Here is a 20838-nt window from a genome sequence, read left to right as displayed (position 1 = left end):
CCCCCGAATATAAATTAGATTATCTAGGTTCAAGTGGGGGCGTCAAACATCATATACTCTTGATTTACGTATAGTGTTCAGTGCAAGATCCTGTGCCGGAGAAATATATCTTCATACTCGGTGGGATTTGGCCAATTTATCACAACCCCCAGGCTGCATCCTCCTCATTCCATCCAACAGGGACAAACATAAATCACTTGCTGCACAATAGTAGCGAAGGCAGGGTTTCGCCTGCTAAGAGCCTTCCATCTGGAAAATGTAAACAGAAGACTGACACAGACTTCATCGAGGACCTCGGAAGGTTAAGGTTCCCCTTCGGCGGGATAAGGTTGAACCCCCGACAACCCCGATCGCCGAACCGCCGGGAAACCCGCCGAGGGGTTGAACCTTACGCCTAAATCTCCGACCCGCTCGGCGGGAATTCATGCACCGGAAAGTCGCCGAAGGTTGAACCCCCTTCAACCCGCCGAAAGCTCGTTTTCCATCTTATTTTGCAACATAATCCTTTGCCGCTAGAGGTCCTCGTTTGCAATGGTTTAGCTTCTGAACAGAGGTGCTGGGAGATTGGATTGGTGGTGAAGTTGCGGTAAATAGTCCGATCGCGAGCAACAGGGAGAGCGATGCGTTCGGAGGTGTAATGGGAGAACGGTCTGTTCGGATTGGATTGACCTGGGGAGCGGGGTCTAAGCCGGGGGTATTCCATGGATGGCAGCCTCCGGTCCTGCGAGCATGCTCTATACCAACGTGGAGGAAGTGAGCCTTTCAGCACTCAATATCCATAGCGGGCACAATGCCCCCTCATCCCGAGCTCATCCAACGCTACTGTCGCGGCTGCGCACGCCGACCGTGCGCACAGTCATACTGCGCCCAAGTCCCCCTTGCTGGTGTCGTCGGATCTCCTCCAGCTTCAGCACAATCCCCACCGCCTTGTGATCCTCGATCAGCTTCGGTCGGCGTTGCGCAAAATACTTCGCATACTTGATCAGAGACCAGTAGCAGCTGATCACGTTGATCACGGCGATGAGCATTTTGTAGGGCATCTTTGGTACATATTGTTAGCAATGACACAGCACGTATATTTGGACAACGTACATAGTACGCAACGATGACCTTCCAGCTCACGCGTTCATTCTTCAGTCGAAGATGTATCTCATTAAAGAGCACAGCGTTCAGTAGATACAGTCCTAAGGTCGCCATCAGGAGACTAATGCAGAATGAAGGCCGCACGACCAACGATATGGGCAGGATGAATGGCGCGAGAATGCTCAGCACGGTTTCGTACACCTATGCCTCAGTCAGCATGCGGGGTTGGCTGTACGCCCAACATAACAGGGACGTACCTCTTGCATAACAAAAATCTTCGCGCCAATCTCCCAGTGACCCAGCTTCCAGGAACCAAAAATGTAGGCCAAGTTGTATCGCATGCCGTTGACGACGAAAAAGTTCCAGCGCAGGAATCGCTGCTTGAAGACGGTCATCTCCCCAAAGCCGCCTCGGCTCTGGTCCTTGTCGACCCAGAGAAAGGCAGGCGGAGCCGCAGTCTCCACGAACATCATGCTGCACATCTTGATCCGTCCGCCTAGTCGTCGACAGCTGTTGCCCAAGAACCAGTCTTCGCTGATTGAGAACCCCGGGTGATCTTGAAGCGTATCCTTGAGGAATGCCCGCTCCCAGAGCGAAATTGCCCCGTGGGGAAAGGTGGCGCTGCCGATGCGACCGGCAAAGGTGCGCTGCAGCCCGGCGAGCTTGTACTCGAGATCCTGAGCTTGCTGGCAGTAGGTGCCTTTGGATGACTCGGAGCCCACCACCTTGATCGTGTAGCCCACGCAACGCACGTTATCAGTCAGCCGAGAGATGGCGACAGGAAAGTTCGCAGGCAGAATGCAGTCGTCGTCAGTGAGGAGCACATAACGAAAGACCTTGGCCGCGTAGCAACCGACAAAGAGAGCGATGATCTTGGATCCGACCGGGCACCAGATATGATTGACCCCGTAGCGACGGCAAATCTCCTCCGTATTGTCCAAGGGGTTGGTGGAGTCTCCATTCGCAATGACGTACACATGCGATGCGGGGAAGATCTTCAGTGCGGCCTCGAGCGTTTGCCCAATGACTGGGGCGGATCTGTAGCAGGGAATCAAGAGGGCTGTGTCCGGGGCGCCCGGGGTAATGTTACGATCTCTATAGTACTCGGGGTCGGGAAGATCCTTCTCGAAGAGAGTCAACAGCGGTGCAAACGAGTAGCTGTGCGATCGTGAGTCACGATACGGGGACCGCCTTCTCCTCTCGAAGAGCCTGACTTACAAGATCACTAGACTTATGACAATGGCCCATCCACCTTGGAAGACAAATTTGTTGCGCATTACCCAGTATAGCCAATAGATAGCCCCGCCCCATAGAGGTTGACCCACGAGCACGAAGTACACAAATAAGAGGAGTATCGTGTATGCTCCATATTCGATCAGCATCCGAGCCCAATATCTGCGTTGATGTTTGATTTGGACAAGATTGGCTTTGTCGTACAACGTCCCAAGACTGCTGTCACGGGCTCTTTCGGCCGCGGCGTTGATAGTCTGGCGTAGTGGGAATGGAGACAACACTGTGAATTTGTTGAGAATACCGTTACCGTCGAGCGAGTATCGAGCTGTGCGTGCTTTGGGTGGTGGGGTTGGGTGACTTGGTAGCTCTGCGACGGGGTGACTTGGAAGCTCGGAGATGGGGATAGGGCCATCGGCCGCTGAATGAGGGACCGCCTGAGGTCCTTCGGGGGTCTCCACTACCACACAATCCTCATACAACGGGTATATCTTGTCGCCTCTGTTGGCATTAGTGCTCAGGGGACGGCCCACCGAGTGAGATGTCGTGTCATTCTGGGCTGCAGTCGGCCAACTGGTGGTGGTTTGTCTTCGTTTGTGCACGCGCACCTCATCCGGAGGTACACCACTTCGAAGTTGACGGGGGATCTCTCGTCGGGGACTCTGTGACCAGGTTTCGCTTGTGGTGGCGGCTGCCAAGAGAGACTCGGGAATAAAGATCTCCTCATCAATGGGCGAGTTGTTGCCCGGATGCATAGCGATAGATGTAGGACACCGAGGGTGACGAATGCCATCTATGCGCACCGTGCGAGATCAGCCCTGGTCACACTGCCAGTCAATGATAGGCTGGAAAATGAGCCAGCCACAAAAGTAGAGACAGAAAAACAGGAATCGTGGGAAAGGACGGGTGATTGAAGGTTCATAAACAAGGCCCGGGCCCTTTCTTGAACGTACATCACCATCATGCCAGGATGATCTTCGCCGAAATGCACGATTGTGGCAGGAATTTCACCCCGAGCGAGGTCATGCCTATGTTCCAGGCGAATAGGTTCGTTGGGAAGAGCTAGCCGGGAAGGATATGTGCCAGGAAGACCTGCTCTTTGCTACGGTCGCCTAACCGGGCTCGGGCCACAACACAGGCTTTGGAATGTGTACTTTCCTGCTCGGCGAGGAGATTGTCCGTCTGTCATATTCTACGGGCAGTACACGAGTCATGTCTTCGAGGATTGACTTTCCCTCGCTCACGTCGGCCACCATCAGAGTCGAGTCTCCATGCCTGTCGCATGTGCACATGAACTCAAACTCACGAGCACTCCGTGAGCCGGCGCAGGGGTCAATGAAGTGGTAGCCCGGTAAGGCTCCAGGGTTGCGGTGCCATAGGCGACTCGTAGAAGAAGGTCTTGAAGTCTACATTTTCACTTCGGAACGCTCCACTGCGGGAGCCAATCGACCAGAGGAGGGGTCCCGCAAACGTTATCCGAGACATAACCGGCAAGGGGGGTCGGATGGAGTCTCCTGGAGGCTAAGTGCTCCACCAACATCCGCTCACAGGACTAGGATATCTTCTCCGCCAGATATCACCTTCGAGGATGGTGGAGTAGAGCCTGGATTGTGATGTATCTGGGCTGGTTTCGAGGCTAGGCTGGCATGATGTTCTCGACCTGATTGAAACACGAGTCCTCGCGAGAATGCTTTGGCGTCGATGTCGACATAATTGGACAGTTTTTTTTGGGAGGACAGCGATTTGTGGGGGTTGTAATATTGGCATTCCGGGTGCTGACAATGGGGTTGTGATCCTGTGCGGCCCTGGTGGAATGGATGATGCAACCATGGCACAACACAATGGTGCTCATTTGAAAGTCTTGTTGACTAGAGCTAGAGAGACATTGTCAGGAAGGACTTGTGGAGATTGGTGTCGCGAGCTTTCGGGGGCGCGTTGACTGGCAGTTTGCAGTAGTCGCGTGAGGCTGCAGCGGGCTGAATGAGATTCGTTTCCGTTGCGGGTGAAGGTCCCTTGGTGAAGATGTCTTGGTAAACAAGACACAACAAGCAAGACCAGTGGCGATCGATACTTCATTTGTGATGTTATGTAGAGTAAGGTCCCGTGGTACAGAACGTGCCTTGCATGTGGGTGGGTGGGTTGGATGATGACGGGGACAAGCCGATCTCCGCATGTTTACATGGCGGGATCGATGGTTTTTCCGTCTCCCGGTCATTCCACCTTCCAAGCCCGCTCGCAAGACCCGACACACTGGAAGAACGAAAACAAGCGCTTGAACAGACCTGTTTTAGAACAACTGAGATAAAGAGGTAGGAGATTGCCTGCATTAGGCGTCTGACTCGCGATCAATGGAGTGGTAAGCTTTGTGATGAGTGAATGTGTTGATGCACGCTGATGCTGATGGACCGCATCAATCATCCGGGGCGCCATCATTCCCCGAATTACGCTAAAAATAGGCGCCCGCCGTAGCCCGCCGTAGCCCGCGGTTAGCCCGCTTTAGCGCCCGTCTAGATGCTGGGCAATGTATGGACCAGAAAGGACGGCTTGAGAAGGACAATATTGGATGGCATCATCCTAGCGGTAAGTTCATTTGGATACCGTTCTTCCACTGCTCGAAATCTGCCGGTATTCAAGCTTGGGACATCAATTGCGCCGCTTTGAACGATAAGAAGGTAGCGAACAGGTAAGTCTTATCAGAACAGGAGATTAGTCTCTTATGCCCGTGTTCCGATTACAAAAAGAGATCCCCTTTTCTTTGTAATCCGTACTCAGTAGCACTGCGCCGCTACGCACAGCATCACATGCCACCATGGACAAGACCGCACACAATAGAGTTCAAGCCACACCCAAGGAGCAGGTAGGGGGCCAGGATTTGATCCCCCTTGATTCATTTGACATTTGACTTCACCCCTTCGACTCGAAAGCGCCTTAAGCAGATGGTACAGCCATTGCGGCGTAAAAGCGGGCTGTGTGTTAACCAACGCGACGGAGATGCTGAAACATACCGTTGATTTGATAGGTTGAATGAAAATGGATATCCACATCTACATAGTACCACATTTTACAATGCGCATCCACGCAGACAAATGGCCGGGGAAAACTCCAGCCAATAAGGCCAGGAAGGCAGCATTCCATCCCACTTCTGCACGGGTAACGATTGTTACATGCCTCAGGCAGCGACCGGATGGTGCGGGTTTGGAAAGCAGGTTGGTCTCCTTCGAGCTAGATGGGTGATAGGAAGGCATGGGAGAGACTGAAGTAGTCACGGTCATGATTAGCGCATTGCCTTGGCACGAGGAGACAGCGAGCTGGAGCTGAGCTCCCATGGGACTCTCGAATGAGAGAAGCCAGCAGGAAGAGATCGCCAGGCAGATCTCTCATCGAAGTTATATAGCTTGCGCACAGCTCCCTCCGCGGAGAAGTGATGAGTGCAGGATTCTGAGAAGGCAATTGACTTTCCGCGATAACCTTGTGTCAAAAGGCTATTCAGGTATTGAGTACAGTAGACGCGGCTAGACCTGTCATGATGACTTTAAATCAATAATAAGCAGGGATAAATTCATAGAAAGTCTATGTGATATTGGTGACGTGAGTGGGGACAGGAGTGTGGCCGTCATCCTGACCGTATGGTAATTAATTGGACTTGATTGGTCTGACACGACGAGAGCGATTGATCTATAAGAGCAGGTTACAAGGTTAAAAGGAGGATTGTAATGAAAAGAAGAAGAAAGAAAGAGACACTTAATTGTGACTGTGTGTTGCTAAAAACCTTGAAGTGATGACTACTCGACCGCTGCAAGTGTTAGGCGGGGCGTTAGGCGCGATGGCGCCGACCGACTCGCTCTTCCAGGGGGCCAACGAGGGACCCGCCCAGACCGCCGCCAAACTCACGGGGGTGCAATCCATCGGCCAGCGCGCCGACGATGCTTCTTACTTCACCAACAACGAAGGCATTCCCTTCCCCGATCCTGCTCACAGCAAGACGGCGGGCGGCATTCCGGTCATTTCCGATACCTTTCTTTTACAGAAACAGCAGCACTTCAATCGTTCCAAGAACTTGGAGCGCATGGTCCATCCTTGTGGGTTTTCACTTTTCTTCACTGGTCACTGGGGAAATCACTCACTCATATGTGTATGTCACTAGGCGGCAGTGGTGCCTTCGGTTACTTCGAGACAACCAAGGATGTCTCCTCGCTGACCAAAGTAATTTCTTCCTTTCTTATCTTTTCATCGAACTAGACAGCGCGACTGACTATCCAGGCCAACTTTCTCCGATCGGCTGGTGTCCGAACCCCCGTCTTTGTCCGTTTCTCCACCGTCACCCTCGGCAGAGAGTTCCCCGATCTCGCTAGGAACCCCCGCGGTTTTGCCATCAAATTCTATACCGGCGAGGGCAACTATGATATTGTGGGATTGAACTTCGTATGCGTATGCTGAGACCCGGACGAAGACTCTCACTGATTCCCACCCAGCCCGTTTTCTTCTGTCGCGACCCGATCCAAGGCCCAGATGTGATCCGCTCCCAGTATCGCAACCCGCAGAACTTCCTGTTGGACCACAACTCGCTGTTTGATCTGCTTGCAAACACGCCAGAGGGGTATGTCTTCCTCCGACCGCAAAAGGACCCGGCTGACTCTCACCAGTTTAACCATGCAGGAATGATGTTTTTCAGCGACCATGGGACCCCCGTGGGATGGAGGAACCAGCACGGCTACGGCTGCCATACCTTCCGATGGTAAGTAATGCACAGGATATCAGCACCGCAACTCTAATATAGATCAGGGTCAATGCCGAGGGCCGGTTCGTCTACATCAAATACCACTTCCTTGCCGACGGCGGCCAGAAACAATTCACCGCCGACGAGGCCCAGCAGCACAGCGGTATCGACCCCGACTTTTCCAAGCGCGACCTCTGGAAAGCGATCGAGAACGGTGAAAAGGTCTCCTGGACGGCTCACGTGCAGGTCATGCAGCCCGAGGACGCCGATCCATCCAAGCTGGGATTCGATCCGTTCGATGTCACCAAAGTGTGGCCCAGAGACAAGTTCCCGGTAGGCGAATCGAGATGAGCGTTGCCCAAGGCAGTAGCTAACAGCGACCCAGATGATGGAGTTTGGCAAACTCGTGCTCAATAAGAACCCGGAGAACTTCCACCGGGACGTCGAACAAGCCGCCTTCTCTCCTGGCAGCATGGTTCCCGGCATTGAAGACAGCCCTGACCCACTCCTGCAGTTCCGCATGTTCTTCTACCGAGACGCCCAGTACCACCGCATTGGCATTAACCTTCATCAAGTCCCAGGTATGGCTCCACCCCTCTTTCCATCTCATCTCAGTGGACATGACACTAACACGAATCCAGTGAACTGCCCCTTCATGACCCAGTCCTACTCCTCGCTCAACTTCGACGGCCAGATGCGGGTGGACGCCAACCACGGCCTGAAGCCGCAGTACGTGCCGAACAGCTTCGCCCATAAATTCCGGCCGGACACGGCCGAGACGCCCTACCAGGTGGCGGACAGCAACGTGGGCCGCAAGTCGCACTTCTACCACGAGGGCAAGGACTCGGAGTACGAGCAGCCGCGCGAGCTGTACCGGCGGGTGATGGACGAGACGCAGCGCCAGCACCTGCACGACAACATGGCGCGCCTGCTGCGCGTGGTCGAGTACCCGGAGATCCAGGCCAAGTACCTGGCGCAGCTGTACCGGGTGGCCCCGGAGTACGCGCAGGGGGTGTATGAGTTACTGCCGGAGAAGAAGTTTGCGTTCGCGGAGGTGGAGAAGCGGTCGCAGGGGGCGGAGAGCGCGGGCAAGACGGCCAAGTTCATGCCCAGCGTGGAGACGGATAAGTTGGTGGGGATGTGTCCGGCGATGTCGGTTTACAATGTTTGAGCTGTGCTGGGGATTAAGTAGTGGCTATGATCAACTATCTGGATGGTCTCATCTACAATAATACAATTACTTCTATGAATTCACCGAACTGGAAGTTTGAACAGGACCGGGGTCCGTTACATTGTGATGCAACCTACCTCGCGAGTTACTATAGTACACGACACAGATCTGGAGATTAGTATGATACATCCCCCCCCCAGTCCAAGGTAACACATGGCAGACTTACCATCTACACTCATGACAGAACCAAAATCCCCATTGACATTGACATAGCCAAAAGGTCATTCTGTTTCCAATCAAGAGTTCCGACCCTGAACAAAACAATACACTAAGCCGGCCTCCCAACCGGCCAAGAATCTTACCCCAAGATCCCACTCGGAGGCTAATTCAACCGCCTCCCACGCCGAATATCCTTCAACCTGCGGGTCTCGCGCACGTGCTTGCCCTTCTTCTTCTTTTTTTTCTGCTGCTTCTGCTGCTTCTGGGCTCGCGCTCCGTCAGCAGAAGGAGGGGCATTCTCCTTATCGCTCCCATCACCGCCAGCAGACTCGGTCAGTGCATCATCACCCTCGTCCTTGGGAATACTACCCTCGCGGGCCGCCCGCTTCTGCGTCGCATTCCGGCAGTAGGGGCAGTCCTTCTCGCGGGAGCTCTGGTAGACGAGCTTGCAGGTGGGCGCGCGGCATCTGGTCACGTGACCGTGGTGGAAGCAGGTCGGCTTCACGGTGTCTTTGCAGACGGTGCTGTTTGATATTAGCGTGTTTCTTATGATATCGGATTGGTGTAGGGATCAGGGCTGGGGGTAGAGAAAAGGGCAGGAGGAGAGAAGATGTGGTAGGACGTACCAATGATGAGGCATGGTGGATAGATAATATGCTGTATAGTTTGACTTGCAGGTTGGTCTGGTTTAGTGGGTTCCTCGATGTCGACAGTACAGTACGTTAGACGTTTCAGCTAGCAGCACTGGTCTCTCTGACTGAGAATCTGGTAGATGGTTAGGGGTCAACCATGGATACACACGCAGGGTTTAAGTAGTGCATGATTCTGCGGGCTGCACTCGAGAGAAAGCGGGGGAAGCGTAAGAGGCGGACAAAGAGATTGTTTTGGCACAAAGAATGCTTTCAGCTTCGTTTGCGCTGTCGCACTGGCGGAGTTCCTTTTATGCTTCGCCTTGGGCGTTCTTTGTGGCATGGGCCGAGGTAGCAAGGGTTTAGTCGGAGAGTGTCGGTAGAGTACACGAGTTCACTTCTACTGTGACGGGCAGTCGGGATTCCATTGGTCTGGGAGCTCTTTGCGCACAGTCTGACTGAATCTTTCTTTGTCCACCAGCGCGATCGAGTGGCTCTCTTCGAGGTATGCTGTCATTCTTGCCTGCGAGAGCTTTGTCCGAGCTTTGTTGGGGGTGAGGGAGCTTGGACTGGTTGAGCTCATGCTGTACGGTAGTTCAGATTCGTGTAGTATGTTCGGGTGCAGTCAGGAGGGTTTTAGGGCACATGGCTATGTCTGTAGACTCCGACGCAAATCTAGCACCTTGGCAAGCAGTGTCATTCTTCGATGCGTATTCACTACACACATGGGTAAAAGCTACGCCCCCAGCGCTACCACATCTTCTCCCAAGCCCTCCTCACCCAGTGCATTCTCGCCAGCTCCTCCCTCCGCCTCTCCTCCAAGCCTCCATCCTCCCACACGCGACACTCGGCATCGACCTCCGCCTTGCCAGCCAACAGATCGACATCCTCCGGCTTGACCCAGGTCGTTCGCTTCCACACCTTCCAGACGGCAAACATGACCACCCAAAACGCAATCCCAAAGTACGAGGTCACGAACCCCTGGACACTGAAGGGAGCGAACACAGTGAACCCGTTGAACAGCGTGACCACGGACCCAATCCCCACAGCCAGAATGGCCGCGTAGGGCTGCGCCGGCGACGCCCACGGGAGGAAAGTGCTGCGATCCAGCCCCTGCGCCTTGAGCGCGCGGTACCACGCCAAAAACACCACGACCATGCTGGTGTAGGTCAACACGAAGGCGCAGGTGGTCAGGTCGACGAACCAGTAGAACACGGTGACGGCGGAGGTGCTGGCCACCAGAAACGTGATGCAGGAGAGCAGCGAGACGACGACGACGCAGTAGATCGGCACGCCGGACGCGGTGCACCGGCACAGGACGCGGGGGGCCTGGCCGCGCCGCGCCAGCGAGTACAGCGTGCGGCTGCTGCTGTACAGGTAGGCGTTGCCGCAGGACCAGCCCGCCAGCAGAATCAACAGGTTGATAAATCCGGGGAGGCCCCGGATGCCTAGGTTCTCGATCCCGATGACCCACGGCGAGGCGGCGGAGCCCACCGCCGACGAGGAATCCAGCGCGCTGAGCAGCCGCGGATCCCGTGCGTTGCAGATGATCCCCACGGCCAGCACGCCGATCACGTAGAAGCTCACGATGCGGTAGAAGGTCATCTGGACGACGCGCGGGATCGTGAGCCGCGGGTTGGCGATCTCGCCGGCCGCCAGCGCGGGCAGGTCCGGCCCCGCCACCGAAAACCCGGCGTACACGACCACCGAGAAGAAGCCCAGGAACCGGCCCGTCGCGCCCGCGCTGTAGTACTCGAACATCACCCCGTGCTCCCAGTTGCGGAAGCCGTACACGTCGTGGTGCGGGTTACCGCCCACCATCGTGATGAAGGTCAGGAGCACCAGCCCCAGCAGCAGCAGGATCTTGGTGGACGCCATGATGAATTCCGTCTCCCCGTACCACTTCACCGCGACGATGTTCAGCAGGAAGCACACCACGATGGCCATGGCGACCCACACCGCCGGGTTGACGCTCGTGTTCCAGTATTGCATGACCGTCGCCACGGCGGCGTATTCCGTGCAGACCAGCATCAGCCCGCCGTAGAAGTACACCCAGCCCCTGTTGCATTCAGTATGTGTTCAGATTGAGGATGGGGTGTGGATGGCAGAAAGAGGAAGGCGAACATACATGGCAAATCCAAAGGCGGGATCAATGTACCGCGCGGCGAGTTCGAAGATGGACCCTCGGATGGGGAGATAGGCGCACATCTCCCCAACGCAGAGGTTGACCGGCCAGATGAAGCAGATCCCGTAGAACAGAAATCCCAGAAACACGGAGAGGGGCCCTGCGTCGCGGAGGTAGGAGCCAATCCCCACGAACAGACCTGTTCCGATGGACCCCCCGATGGCCATCAGCTGCACATGGCGAGAGGAGAGACCGCGTTTGGTCTGGTTCAACTCGACGAGGGTACCATGTTGGCTGGAGGGGGCCCTGTCCGCTGCGGACGGCTCCCGCGAGAGATCGACGACCGATGGTGATTTCTTCATGATTGTGCTGTCGTAGAGTCGTCATGGCTGTCATTGCCGCAGGGGTCCGTTTATAAACCCCAAATCTCGGCAGTGTATCTGGAGGTCTGGGGTAGCGAGATGGGCTCGTTGGGAAGGCATTCTCGAGGTGTTGATAAGAGGTTCGAATGAGATGGCGGCGTCTTTATCAGATCTTCCCGCTATCACTCGTTTCTGTCCCGATGGGGGAAGAGAGCGCGATGGATATCTTGGCTGCGATAAGCAGGATGTTGACGATGATTGTGGTCTTGGCCTGATTGAGCACTGTCTCTATCTTCAAGGCGCAGTTCGAGGTTGATTGGACACTGAGATGGAGTGGCTCGACTGTAATGGCTGGCGGATGCCCTAACTGCACAGCGCTGCCGCACTTATCAACAGTTACAGTCAGTCTACAAGTCATCACCTGAAGTTTAACTTATGACGTAGCATTTTGAGTTCCTGTAAGTCACCTTAACTACATTCAATCTTCCATGGCGCTCTCCTCTCTCCCATCCCTTCTTCACATCCGTTCGACCGGCAGCTGCAGGTTCAGCAAGCATCCCCGCACGGCAATTTAATCTCGGGCGATGCTTGGCCGAGCAGAGCAACTCCTGCACAATTCACCCACATCAACCTGTCCATTCAAGGCGCGGACTGCTTTCGGGCATATATTTCCAAGACCCCTCGGACTTTTAGCCAGACAGACTTTCTCAGGGATCTGCCCCACGCGGGGCAATGACGATGATTCTTGCGTCAATTGCTCTCTGCATCACGGAGTGACAGAGCCATCGAGGAGCAGGCCCTTGGCAGCAAACCTGCAGAGTCACGCCCGCCCACCCTCACTCCTGGCAGAAGGATGCCAATCGTGCCATGATTGCTGGAACTGACGCTGGATTCTTCCAGTTGGTGGGGTGAACCACCGCAAGACATCCAGGAATTCAACACATAAGACGGCCGTTCACCACTCGAAAAGCATCACGAACCTCAACCCACCCACCCAGTTCAACCCTCAACGTACAATCCTACCCTCAACCATCATGAAACTCAACCTCCTCACCCTCCTCCCCTTCCTCACCCATTCCACCACGGCGCACCCCTCCCCCTCCCCCAAATCCCAAGCCCCCACCAGCATCCCCCCCATCTTCTTCCTCGCGGGCGACAGCACAACCGCCAAACAAAGCACCGGCGGCGGCGGCTGGGGCAACGGCTTCCTCAACACGACGCTGCACCACGGCGCCACCGGGACCAACTACGGGGTCAACGGGCGCACGACGGTCAGCTACCGGGCGGACGGCTACTGGGCGACGGTGCTCGCGGGCGTGGCCAGCGCGCACGCATCCGGCACGCACAGCCCCTACGTGACCATCCAATTCGGCCACAACGACCAGAAGGCGGCCGCCAACATCTCCATCGCCGAGTACACCAGCAACCTGGAGGTGTTTGTAGGCGACGTGCGCGCCGCCGGCGGCACCCCGATCCTCGTCACGCCGCTCTCGCGCCGCGGCTACGACAACTCGACGGGCACGCCCCTCGTCGTCGAGAACCTGGCCGACCAGCGCGCCGCCACGATCGCCGCCGCCCAGGCGACCGGTGCGCGGTGGATCGACCTGAACGCCGCGAGCACGCGCTACCTCAATGCGATCGGGCCGGCGGACGCGTGGACGTACAATCTCGTGGCCGATGATCAGACCCATCTCAATGCCCAGGGGAGTGTGGTGTTCGGGGGGCTCGTGGCCGAGTTGATTGGGGGGGTACTGCCTGATCTTAAACGAGAGGGGTTTGTGGTTGTTGAGGAGACGCTCAGGGAGGATTTGGATGAGGGGGTGTATTTTTGGCCGGATTTGTAGGGGTTTTCTTTGGATTTGGAGGAGGGCGCGAGAGGAGGGTTTGTGGGAGAGGGTGATTGGGGGTACTAGTCTGGGGTTGAGATGGGGAGAGGGGTGAGATGCGCCTTTCGATTGGGTTGGGTTGGGGCAATCGTGTTTTGATGCTGAGAGCTGGGTTTTGTCGTTCTTTGGAACTTGATGGGTTGGGTTGAGGTTTGGGTTGGATGCTGAGAATGACTATGATAGTGGATATAGCTCCTACGCTGGGCTTGGTCTTTGGGTACTCTATATCTACCAGGTTCTCATCTTTTATCGTTATATCTTCACGATCCATGTGTAGCGGCGCAGACATGTGTAGCTGCGCAGGAATGAGATATTGTGTTGGGCATTACCTGGGAGACGAGGGCTTAGACATGAACCAGGGTCTTTTTCTCGGTTTGGGACATTCTTTGATGTCAAGTAGTCTCTTCGTTCTGAGAGAACGCACCATGTGTATGGGCTCACATGGGAGGATGTACTTAGATGTCGATGCTAGGCTGGCGGCATGAGTGATCACAGCTCAAAACCATTAGACGAAGTTGAAGGGCTTCTACCACAAATCATGAGGCATGGTTTCGACCCTACACAGAGTGAAGCACCGTTCTAGCTCGTAGACCCAGTAGTTCAACCGGAGTCAACACTTATTGACCGACTGCTATGTTTGGCCACCATACTACGATGTCGATTCCTACGAATACTAACAACACAGGCAAACCCGTCAATCCCCAAAGCACTGCAGTCCTAACCAACCATCTCAACCCGTGCTCATGCAGAGGCGTACATACCACTTGCATCCAGTCAAGGATGGCATACATATGCTGACCCTGGCGTCAAGTCCACGAATCTCGACCGACAGTGCCTGATGCACGGCACGAGCATCCGATGCAACAAGCGAGATAATGTAATCAGAAAAATGGCGGCGATAAGATCCAAAACTCCCAGACGCAAAGTAGGTACGAGATAGGGGACAGGGGCAAACAACCAGGTTGCATCGCGGGCGATAACTAACTTAATGGACTGAAGTGACTGGGCTTGGCAGGTCCAGCCTCAACCCGTCGCAGATCGGCTTTTCTTCGGGAGAAATCGCGCGATTTGTCCCGTACACCCACGCAGGAGATTTCTCATGCAGTAGTGTCACCGTGCCCACCAGCAAAAAAAAGAAAAAAAAAAAAAAACTTCCAGTGGCGTGTAGCACTATTTAAAGATTGCCACCCTGTATTTTTGGAGATGGATGGAACAGTCCACTATTCAGGTCACTCTCCGGTTGATGTCGGAGATCAACCAAGCTCAAACATTTGTTGGGAAGGGCGGCTGCAGGGACCGCCCCTCGGCCTGTGCTTCTGCCACCCTACGGACAATTGACAAGTGATCGATGGGGCCAGCAAGCAAGAAATCATCAACGCTTTCTGCACGGCGGGCCGTGGGGACAGTCTGTGGGCAGGATGGCGTGCCTGCCTGTCAATGGTCCTCAGTAATTGAGTAGGATCGTAATTGTCAACCCTCGCGCCGTAGGGCGGGCGGGAATTACGGCTACCTATCAGCGGCAACCTGCCTCCGATCACCATGATAACTCCAGCCACCATGCCATATTGTCCGTCATTTCTCCTAGAATTGGACGTCCAGACCACGGATCGGCGACCGTCGACGTGCCGGGCGACCTGCATCAACAGTCTAATTGCAGCATTTGGTATCACGGACCTGCCGGCGAATCATCCTCAGACCTTCTTCGTCGCTTCCCCACTGCCCCAGGCGATGTAGCTGTTATCTCGCGTCGCGATTTCAGGACTCAATCCTCCCCAATGCGCAGGATCGGCAAGGCTCAGCCGCAGCACGGCTCCACATCGTGCCCACTACCCTGTATGACACAAGATTAGGAAGTGTAAGAAATAAGAAGTTAAGATGTTGGAGACTGAGTGTCAGGGCGCGGTCGCGATACGGCGCACAGTACATACTACCAGAGACTCAGAGTCAGTTATTCTCGCACCAGCACTAGTGGATGATTGTGCATACACTTATGCACATCCTACCGGTTTAGCGCCTGCGGTAGCACCAGGAACGGTTTAAACACCCGTCTGGTCAGGGAGGATCCCTGCCAGGCTAGGATCCAGTGGCTGGGGTAACCACCATCCACAGTGCTTTGCGCGGCCCGTCATTTGGCAGGATGAGGGCTCGTGTGGACTAGTTCGGTGCCACCTCTGCTGATGATACGTATCATGCAACAGCTGGCGCACGGCGAATCCCCACAGATTCAAGCCCAGAGGTCATGACTCCAAGGCACTAGCCCAAATTGGCGGTTGAAGGACAGGCTGGCTGAGACCAGCAGGGCTCGCAAATGTCAAATAGGACCGGAAAACGGGTGAAGACATCTTCACTCCCAACTAGCTGTGGCTCATGACCGTTATTGTCCGAGGTCCACAGCCTGAGCTATTGTGGATCACTTATATCAGTATCTTGCTATAGCACGAGCCCGACCTTCTGCGGCAGCATCGACGGGACCAGAGGATGCACGAGGAAGCCGTCGTAACACCTTGGAAATTAGTGACTGGTCAGAGCTCCAATGGTGGGTCGGTGGGACACCCAACGACGCCTCCCAGTGGCTAGCACGGAATCGGAGTGTTTAACATCATCGCAGCACCTATCATGACCCTGACTCTTATTACACCAGTGCCAGTAATCAGGATAGTGAATGGCGTGCTAGGCCAGTCAAGCATGACTCAAGCAGCACTGAGTTATATTTGAGAACAGCACAACCCAATCACAGTCCCCTTCGTGATAACACCTCCCTTTGGTCTTTGGTCTTGAGTGGGACTGGCGTAGACTAGTACTGTACCTGCTACCTAGCAGTACAGTACTAAGTGCGTGTGTGTGACTGGGAGAAAAACGCCTCATCGGGTTCACATTGGCCATGTAAGTACCAAACCGAGTCAGCGGCTTGCCTTCATACATCGCCTCCCGCGATACGAATACCATTTAGCCCATCTGTTTCTAAAACATATTGATCGCTGGACACATTCACGAAGGCGTCAATTTCTGAGCAGCGTGAGAGATAGCGTGTTGGTGCAGGATCGCCATCCTCCCATGATGCCATCTTGCATACATTCCGTCCACGCACGAGCTCGGAGAATTTTCTGCTCGTTACTCGCGTCTCATAGGATCTACAAAGCGATTGTCCTGTGTTTTGTCTGCCCAGAAGTGCAGGCGGAATCCTGACACACTGCATTATCCTGCGTCGGATCATAGTGTTCCGTGGCACCCGCGGCTATGGCCTTGTCTTATCGTTCTAGCGAAGTCGCGATAAAGACTGCATCAGCGGCTGCAGGCCACCGAAGAGCTACCATCCCCATTTGACGAGGAAAGGAATTTTCGGTGCTGGGAAACTGCACTATACGATGGTGCTGTCAGGGGCGTTCTCGGCCAGCGGTAGCGTAGAATTCAGTATGCTTCTGTGTATGGTCAAGACAAACCGTCTGGCCAATTCCCTCCCTAGAAGCAGAGCTTGATGGCAGGTGTCTGTGGAGGTCACATTCTTAGATCAGTTGAACGGTGCTACGATCGCCCACTTTGGCAGCGACACAATGTCATTTGTCAGACGGTTGAGCGGTGGATGGATACAGTCCGGAGATCTTCCGTAGTGGCACCTCAGATGGGGTCGGAAAAGGGTTGACTTCGCTAACTAGCCGATCGAGCTTCAGCTCCTTCGGTAATAAATGGGGATCGTGCGAGTCTAGCTTGCGAAGCAGGTTAACAGGTACCTAGCTAGATAGGTGACAAGAGTATGGGTGAGTTCCACATCACCAGGGTTTCCACAGAAAGCACACCCGCAATTAGGATCTTGCTCCGATCGCCGAAGAAGTCAAGTCAAGTGAAGGCTGAGCAAGAAGAACAGGCGGTGCCTCGTTGGATCGGGATTGATGGATGGATGGATGGATGGGTGCAGAGGAAGGAACCTTGAAGATGGTGTGCAGCAGCCGACTCGGCGCTAACTTGGCCTAAGGTGTCGAGGCCCCCTTGGTCGCGGCCCGTGCAATAAGCTAGTCTACTTTGGTCTACCTAGTACTATACTAGTCTGCCACCTGCACTGGGCACCAGTAAACTACTACTAACCTTGAACTCTGCTACTCAGTACAGTACTGTACAATCACTCAAGTTACTCTCCCATTCAAGTACTATGCCACTACGCCTTCTCTTTCTTCGCTCTCAGCCATCGACGTGTTCCAGCATGGATGGCGAAACTGAAATTCAGTCTGTCTTCCCGTCTCCTTGCCACTTCGTTACTTTCAGAGCCGGACCTTCGGTCGATGTCGGAGCGAACTGTCCACCCATCGGCGATGGCTTCACTTGTTGACCATGATCATCGTGGAATGGTGTCACTCATACTGGGCCTATATATAGCACGCATAGGCTAACCTCTACGGATATTGGTTGCAGAGGTAGCAGTGGTAAGCAATTTCTGCCTCAGGACGTCATACTGTGGGATGGTCATCAAAGGCGGCTAATCCTGGCTTGATCGCTGGTTGCCTCACCTGTGCAGCAAGATTACTAGTTGTACACTACACACACCCCGACTTTCGACGGATATACTCCCTCCCGGACCAGTGATGGTTGGAGTTTCGTGTAAGCCCACTGATTTTTGAAGAGCTTACAGCGGCAACTGATCCCAATGAACCCCCACATTTTCCAAGCATGGGCCACTGGTGGATCCTCACCCGCTAGGGTCTCTCTCTGCTCGACTCCGTCCCGGCGTACACGTTGTCAATCTTACCGTACTACTACCCCAGTGGTACACAGTATGCAACCGATGCATCTGAGAGGAAACGGCGCGAGGCCATCAACAAGATTGGGTCCTGAGATCTGGGATGCGCATCCACTGGGAGCATGGCCGGTACACCATCCGCAGATACGGGGCTCGCGAACTTCGAAAGAATATACTCTAATGTATATCCTTTCTTTTCCCAAAGAGGTAGATGGTACCGTACCTTCGCTAACTGCCAGTGCGATGAGCGCCCTGTAGCCCACTACTGGCCAGGTACCCGCACGGCTCGCCACGGGCAATGTTCTAGCAGCACTAGAAAACCTTCCTGCTTTGCATCTTCCTTAGTCTGTTGCTCGGACTATTTACCAGAGAACTCAAAGCCAGTGGGCCATTTCCTCGAGACCAATCGAAACCCGTCGAAGTCAAATGGGCCAATGCAACGTGGACGCGGCGGTTGACCGATCGCTCGTGTTGGTTGGCCATCCTTTCCAGAAATTCGAGCCACGACAGGTTACTCCTAGGCAGGTACACAATGACACATTTCTCGTCTACATCGGCTCTCCAGATTTCGGTTTCTAGCCAGTCGCGAGAGGAATGATGGATAAGCCACCATCCCGTCTGCGGATCAACCAGTCCCGGCGCCACAACCCAATCAGGAGCTGTACTGCGATGTCTCTTGAGCGAATGCCACCATTGTGCTTCGGGGTATTTTCAACCAAAAATAATTATCAAAAATCGCGCCGAAATGCCAATTCTTCAGTCACCGACATGGGTCAAGAAGACTTGCACAGGGAGTAACGATCACCTGTCAGTGGGTAGACGTTGATGTGAAACATCGATAACATATTTTGAGGAATGTTGCCCACGCCCGAAAAATCGGGCAAGCAACTTGGCGGGTCCGGCCGATGCTAAGATTGAGGCAGCTGCGGGTTAACCGGGCCTTGGGGAGAGATTTGAAACCCCAGCTCTTTGTAGCGAGCGAGCGTGTACTGTACTTACGGAGTGAAAAGTCCTCTCATTATTCAAGGAGTGATGACCGAATGGATCCACCCGCCAGGACGGATCAAACGGAGACGATTGGGACATTACCCGCCGGATCCAGGGAAATCCCCCACAAAACCGCAAAGTTGCTTTCATTCCAATGCCATTCCTTTCCCCCACAAAATGGCGCACGCTTGCTTGTCCACTGCGGTCCGGCCGGCCTTGGGGTCCTGGGAATGTCCACTTCGAATTTCTGGTCGCGACAGTTGCAATTGACTGAATTGGGAGGATTTAGCGGGCGGTGCCAGCCGCCACTACCCTCACCAGTCCGAAGCAGGCACGCAGGCAAGCCAGCAAGCAAGCAACCTCGGTCCATGGGTTTTTGGAGAACCCCAAACTTTCCAGCTTCCCATCTCCTTGTTGCAAGCTCCCTTAGCCGGTGGGGGAAACTCGCGGTGAGTTCTTTGTATGCTCGTACTGAACCATTTCTGGGGAAGGGGCAATGCGAAAGTGAAACTCACCCCCGTGCCTACTGCGCTCTCAGGAGCGATACTGGCCGATCCAGCCGGGTCACGAGGTCCGGGGTTGGATTTCGTGTTAAACTTAGTCTTCCAGGAGTTGATGCGACCAGGAGCACCGTCAACGGCCCGTGACCTACCTGGTGGATATGATCCCGGCCAAGACCGTCGTAATCTTACTGCATACCAGCAATGGCGTACAACGCACGTCTTACAGTCCTGGAGGGTTTGAAATCGGTCGTCTTACCGTACTGTACCCGAGAATTTACTCGTTTGGAGGACCTGTCTCTTTTGCCAGCTCTTTGCTCTCGGTGCAAGGCCGGGCAGGTCGTGAAACTGCCTAGTTGGGCTAGTGGTCTTCCAGCTTGCTGCGACTGCGACTAGTTCCGGACCGCCTCCCAACGACTCACCGGTAATTTAACATACAGTACAATTGCCGACGATAAGGCAAGATAGTGAGCCTCGAGGGCAATTGCTTGTCAAGGCTGTTCACTGATTACCTTTCGCCAGAGTCTTCATGTCCTTCGGATGTTGTTCGTGACCATCACCCTGGCCATCGTCAGAGTCATTGCATGCTTGCTTCGAGTCGCTTGAGCCTGAGAAACGGGAAATCCGACTGTACTGTACTCCCGCGACAAGCAGGCAGCAGCGCAATGGATGTCTTGACCGAATGTCGGCTTCCTCAGGCAGGGGGGCTCACCCATCACATTCATGTCTCGCCTCCCACAGCCTCCCTCGTTGTGCACACCACCGTAGGGATGCGCAGTCGATGGGCCACATTTCCGCGTGGTTTTTCCAGTCTTTCAGAGTCATAGCCGGGTTCCGATGAGGAATTGGCCTGGCAAGCGATACCTTCCGGTCGACATCGGGGTGCATCCGAGCTTACACTGCAGAATATGACCAGGATCGCCCGTGCAAGCCTATTTCGTGCAAGAGACAGGAATTGGCTGCTTTTGGGATTGCTCGATGCAGGGAGCCCCAGGCCTACCGGGGTGGACTGGGTGATGTTCTGACAGAGTCGATTTCCAGGAAGATAGTAAGTTTCCCGTCTGTATGTACTCTGTAGCCCATGATAAAGTCTATTTCACTGCCATAGTGACTGTGTTGTTTTCCCCGTCGCTGAGCAGAGTCCCCGGAGTTAGGGAAGGGGAGGACGGGACGATTTGCTGCAGAACTTTCCCCCACGTC

At 54.6% G+C, this 20838-nt stretch overlaps 7 protein-coding genes across 7 annotated transcripts; 3 read left to right on the top strand and 4 right to left on the bottom strand.

The window, feature by feature from the left end:
- Window positions 1-809: 809 nt before the first annotated feature.
- BO72DRAFT_367657 (glycosyl transferase) lies at window positions 810-3068 on the bottom strand (the record flags this gene model as incomplete). The annotated part of the gene is made up of 4 exons (XM_040940849.1): window positions 810-1040; window positions 1093-1284; window positions 1341-2241; window positions 2302-3068. 4 exons carry the CDS (start codon window positions 3066-3068, stop codon window positions 810-812), a joined length of 2091 nt encoding a protein of 696 aa, XP_040806147.1.
- Window positions 3069-5064: 1996 nt separating this feature from the next.
- On the bottom strand, window positions 5065-5638 carry BO72DRAFT_444106 (uncharacterized protein). The gene has a single exon (XM_040943734.1). It carries the CDS (start codon window positions 5583-5585, stop codon window positions 5358-5360), a length of 228 nt encoding a protein of 75 aa, XP_040806146.1. The 5' UTR covers window positions 5586-5638; the 3' UTR covers window positions 5065-5357.
- A 453-nt stretch (window positions 5639-6091) lies between these two features.
- On the top strand, window positions 6092-8201 carry BO72DRAFT_464982 (catalase; the record flags this gene model as incomplete). The annotated part of the gene is made up of 7 exons (XM_040946671.1): window positions 6092-6392; window positions 6458-6516; window positions 6574-6735; window positions 6786-7048; window positions 7096-7363; window positions 7416-7611; window positions 7672-8201. The coding sequence occupies 7 exons, from the start codon at window positions 6092-6094 to the stop codon at window positions 8199-8201; spliced, it is 1779 nt and encodes a 592-aa protein (XP_040806145.1).
- Window positions 8202-8583: 382 nt separating this feature from the next.
- Window positions 8584-9290, bottom strand: BO72DRAFT_511649 (uncharacterized protein; the record flags this gene model as incomplete). The annotated part of the gene is made up of 2 exons (XM_040949414.1): window positions 9047-9290; window positions 8584-8944 (listed from the first exon to the last, which is right to left on the bottom strand). Exons 1-2 carry the CDS (start codon window positions 9058-9060, stop codon window positions 8584-8586), a joined length of 375 nt encoding a protein of 124 aa, XP_040806144.1. The 5' UTR covers window positions 9061-9290.
- A 509-nt stretch (window positions 9291-9799) lies between these two features.
- BO72DRAFT_474313 (putative proline permease) lies at window positions 9800-11790 on the bottom strand (the record flags this gene model as incomplete). Its single annotated transcript, XM_040947255.1, has 2 exons — window positions 11178-11790; window positions 9800-11108 (listed from the first exon to the last, which is right to left on the bottom strand). Exons 1-2 carry the CDS (start codon window positions 11534-11536, stop codon window positions 9800-9802), a joined length of 1668 nt encoding a protein of 555 aa, XP_040806143.1. The 5' UTR covers window positions 11537-11790.
- A 780-nt stretch (window positions 11791-12570) lies between these two features.
- BO72DRAFT_464980 (SGNH hydrolase) lies at window positions 12571-13380 on the top strand (the record flags this gene model as incomplete). Its single annotated transcript, XM_040946670.1, has 1 exon — window positions 12571-13380. The coding sequence occupies one exon, from the start codon at window positions 12571-12573 to the stop codon at window positions 13378-13380; it is 810 nt and encodes a 269-aa protein (XP_040806142.1).
- A 5465-nt stretch (window positions 13381-18845) lies between these two features.
- BO72DRAFT_139730 (uncharacterized protein) lies at window positions 18846-20134 on the top strand. The gene has a single exon (XM_040939168.1). It carries the CDS (start codon window positions 19057-19059, stop codon window positions 19783-19785), a length of 729 nt encoding a protein of 242 aa, XP_040806141.1. The 5' UTR covers window positions 18846-19056; the 3' UTR covers window positions 19786-20134.
- The last annotated feature ends 704 nt before the right edge of the window (window positions 20135-20838 follow it).

Source organism: Aspergillus fijiensis, assembly GCF_003184825.1.
Source record: "Aspergillus fijiensis CBS 313.89 unplaced genomic scaffold BO72scaffold_3, whole genome shotgun sequence".
Taxonomy (NCBI): domain Eukaryota; kingdom Fungi; phylum Ascomycota; class Eurotiomycetes; order Eurotiales; family Aspergillaceae; genus Aspergillus; species Aspergillus fijiensis.
This window is presented reverse-complemented; position numbering and strand designations above follow the sequence as displayed.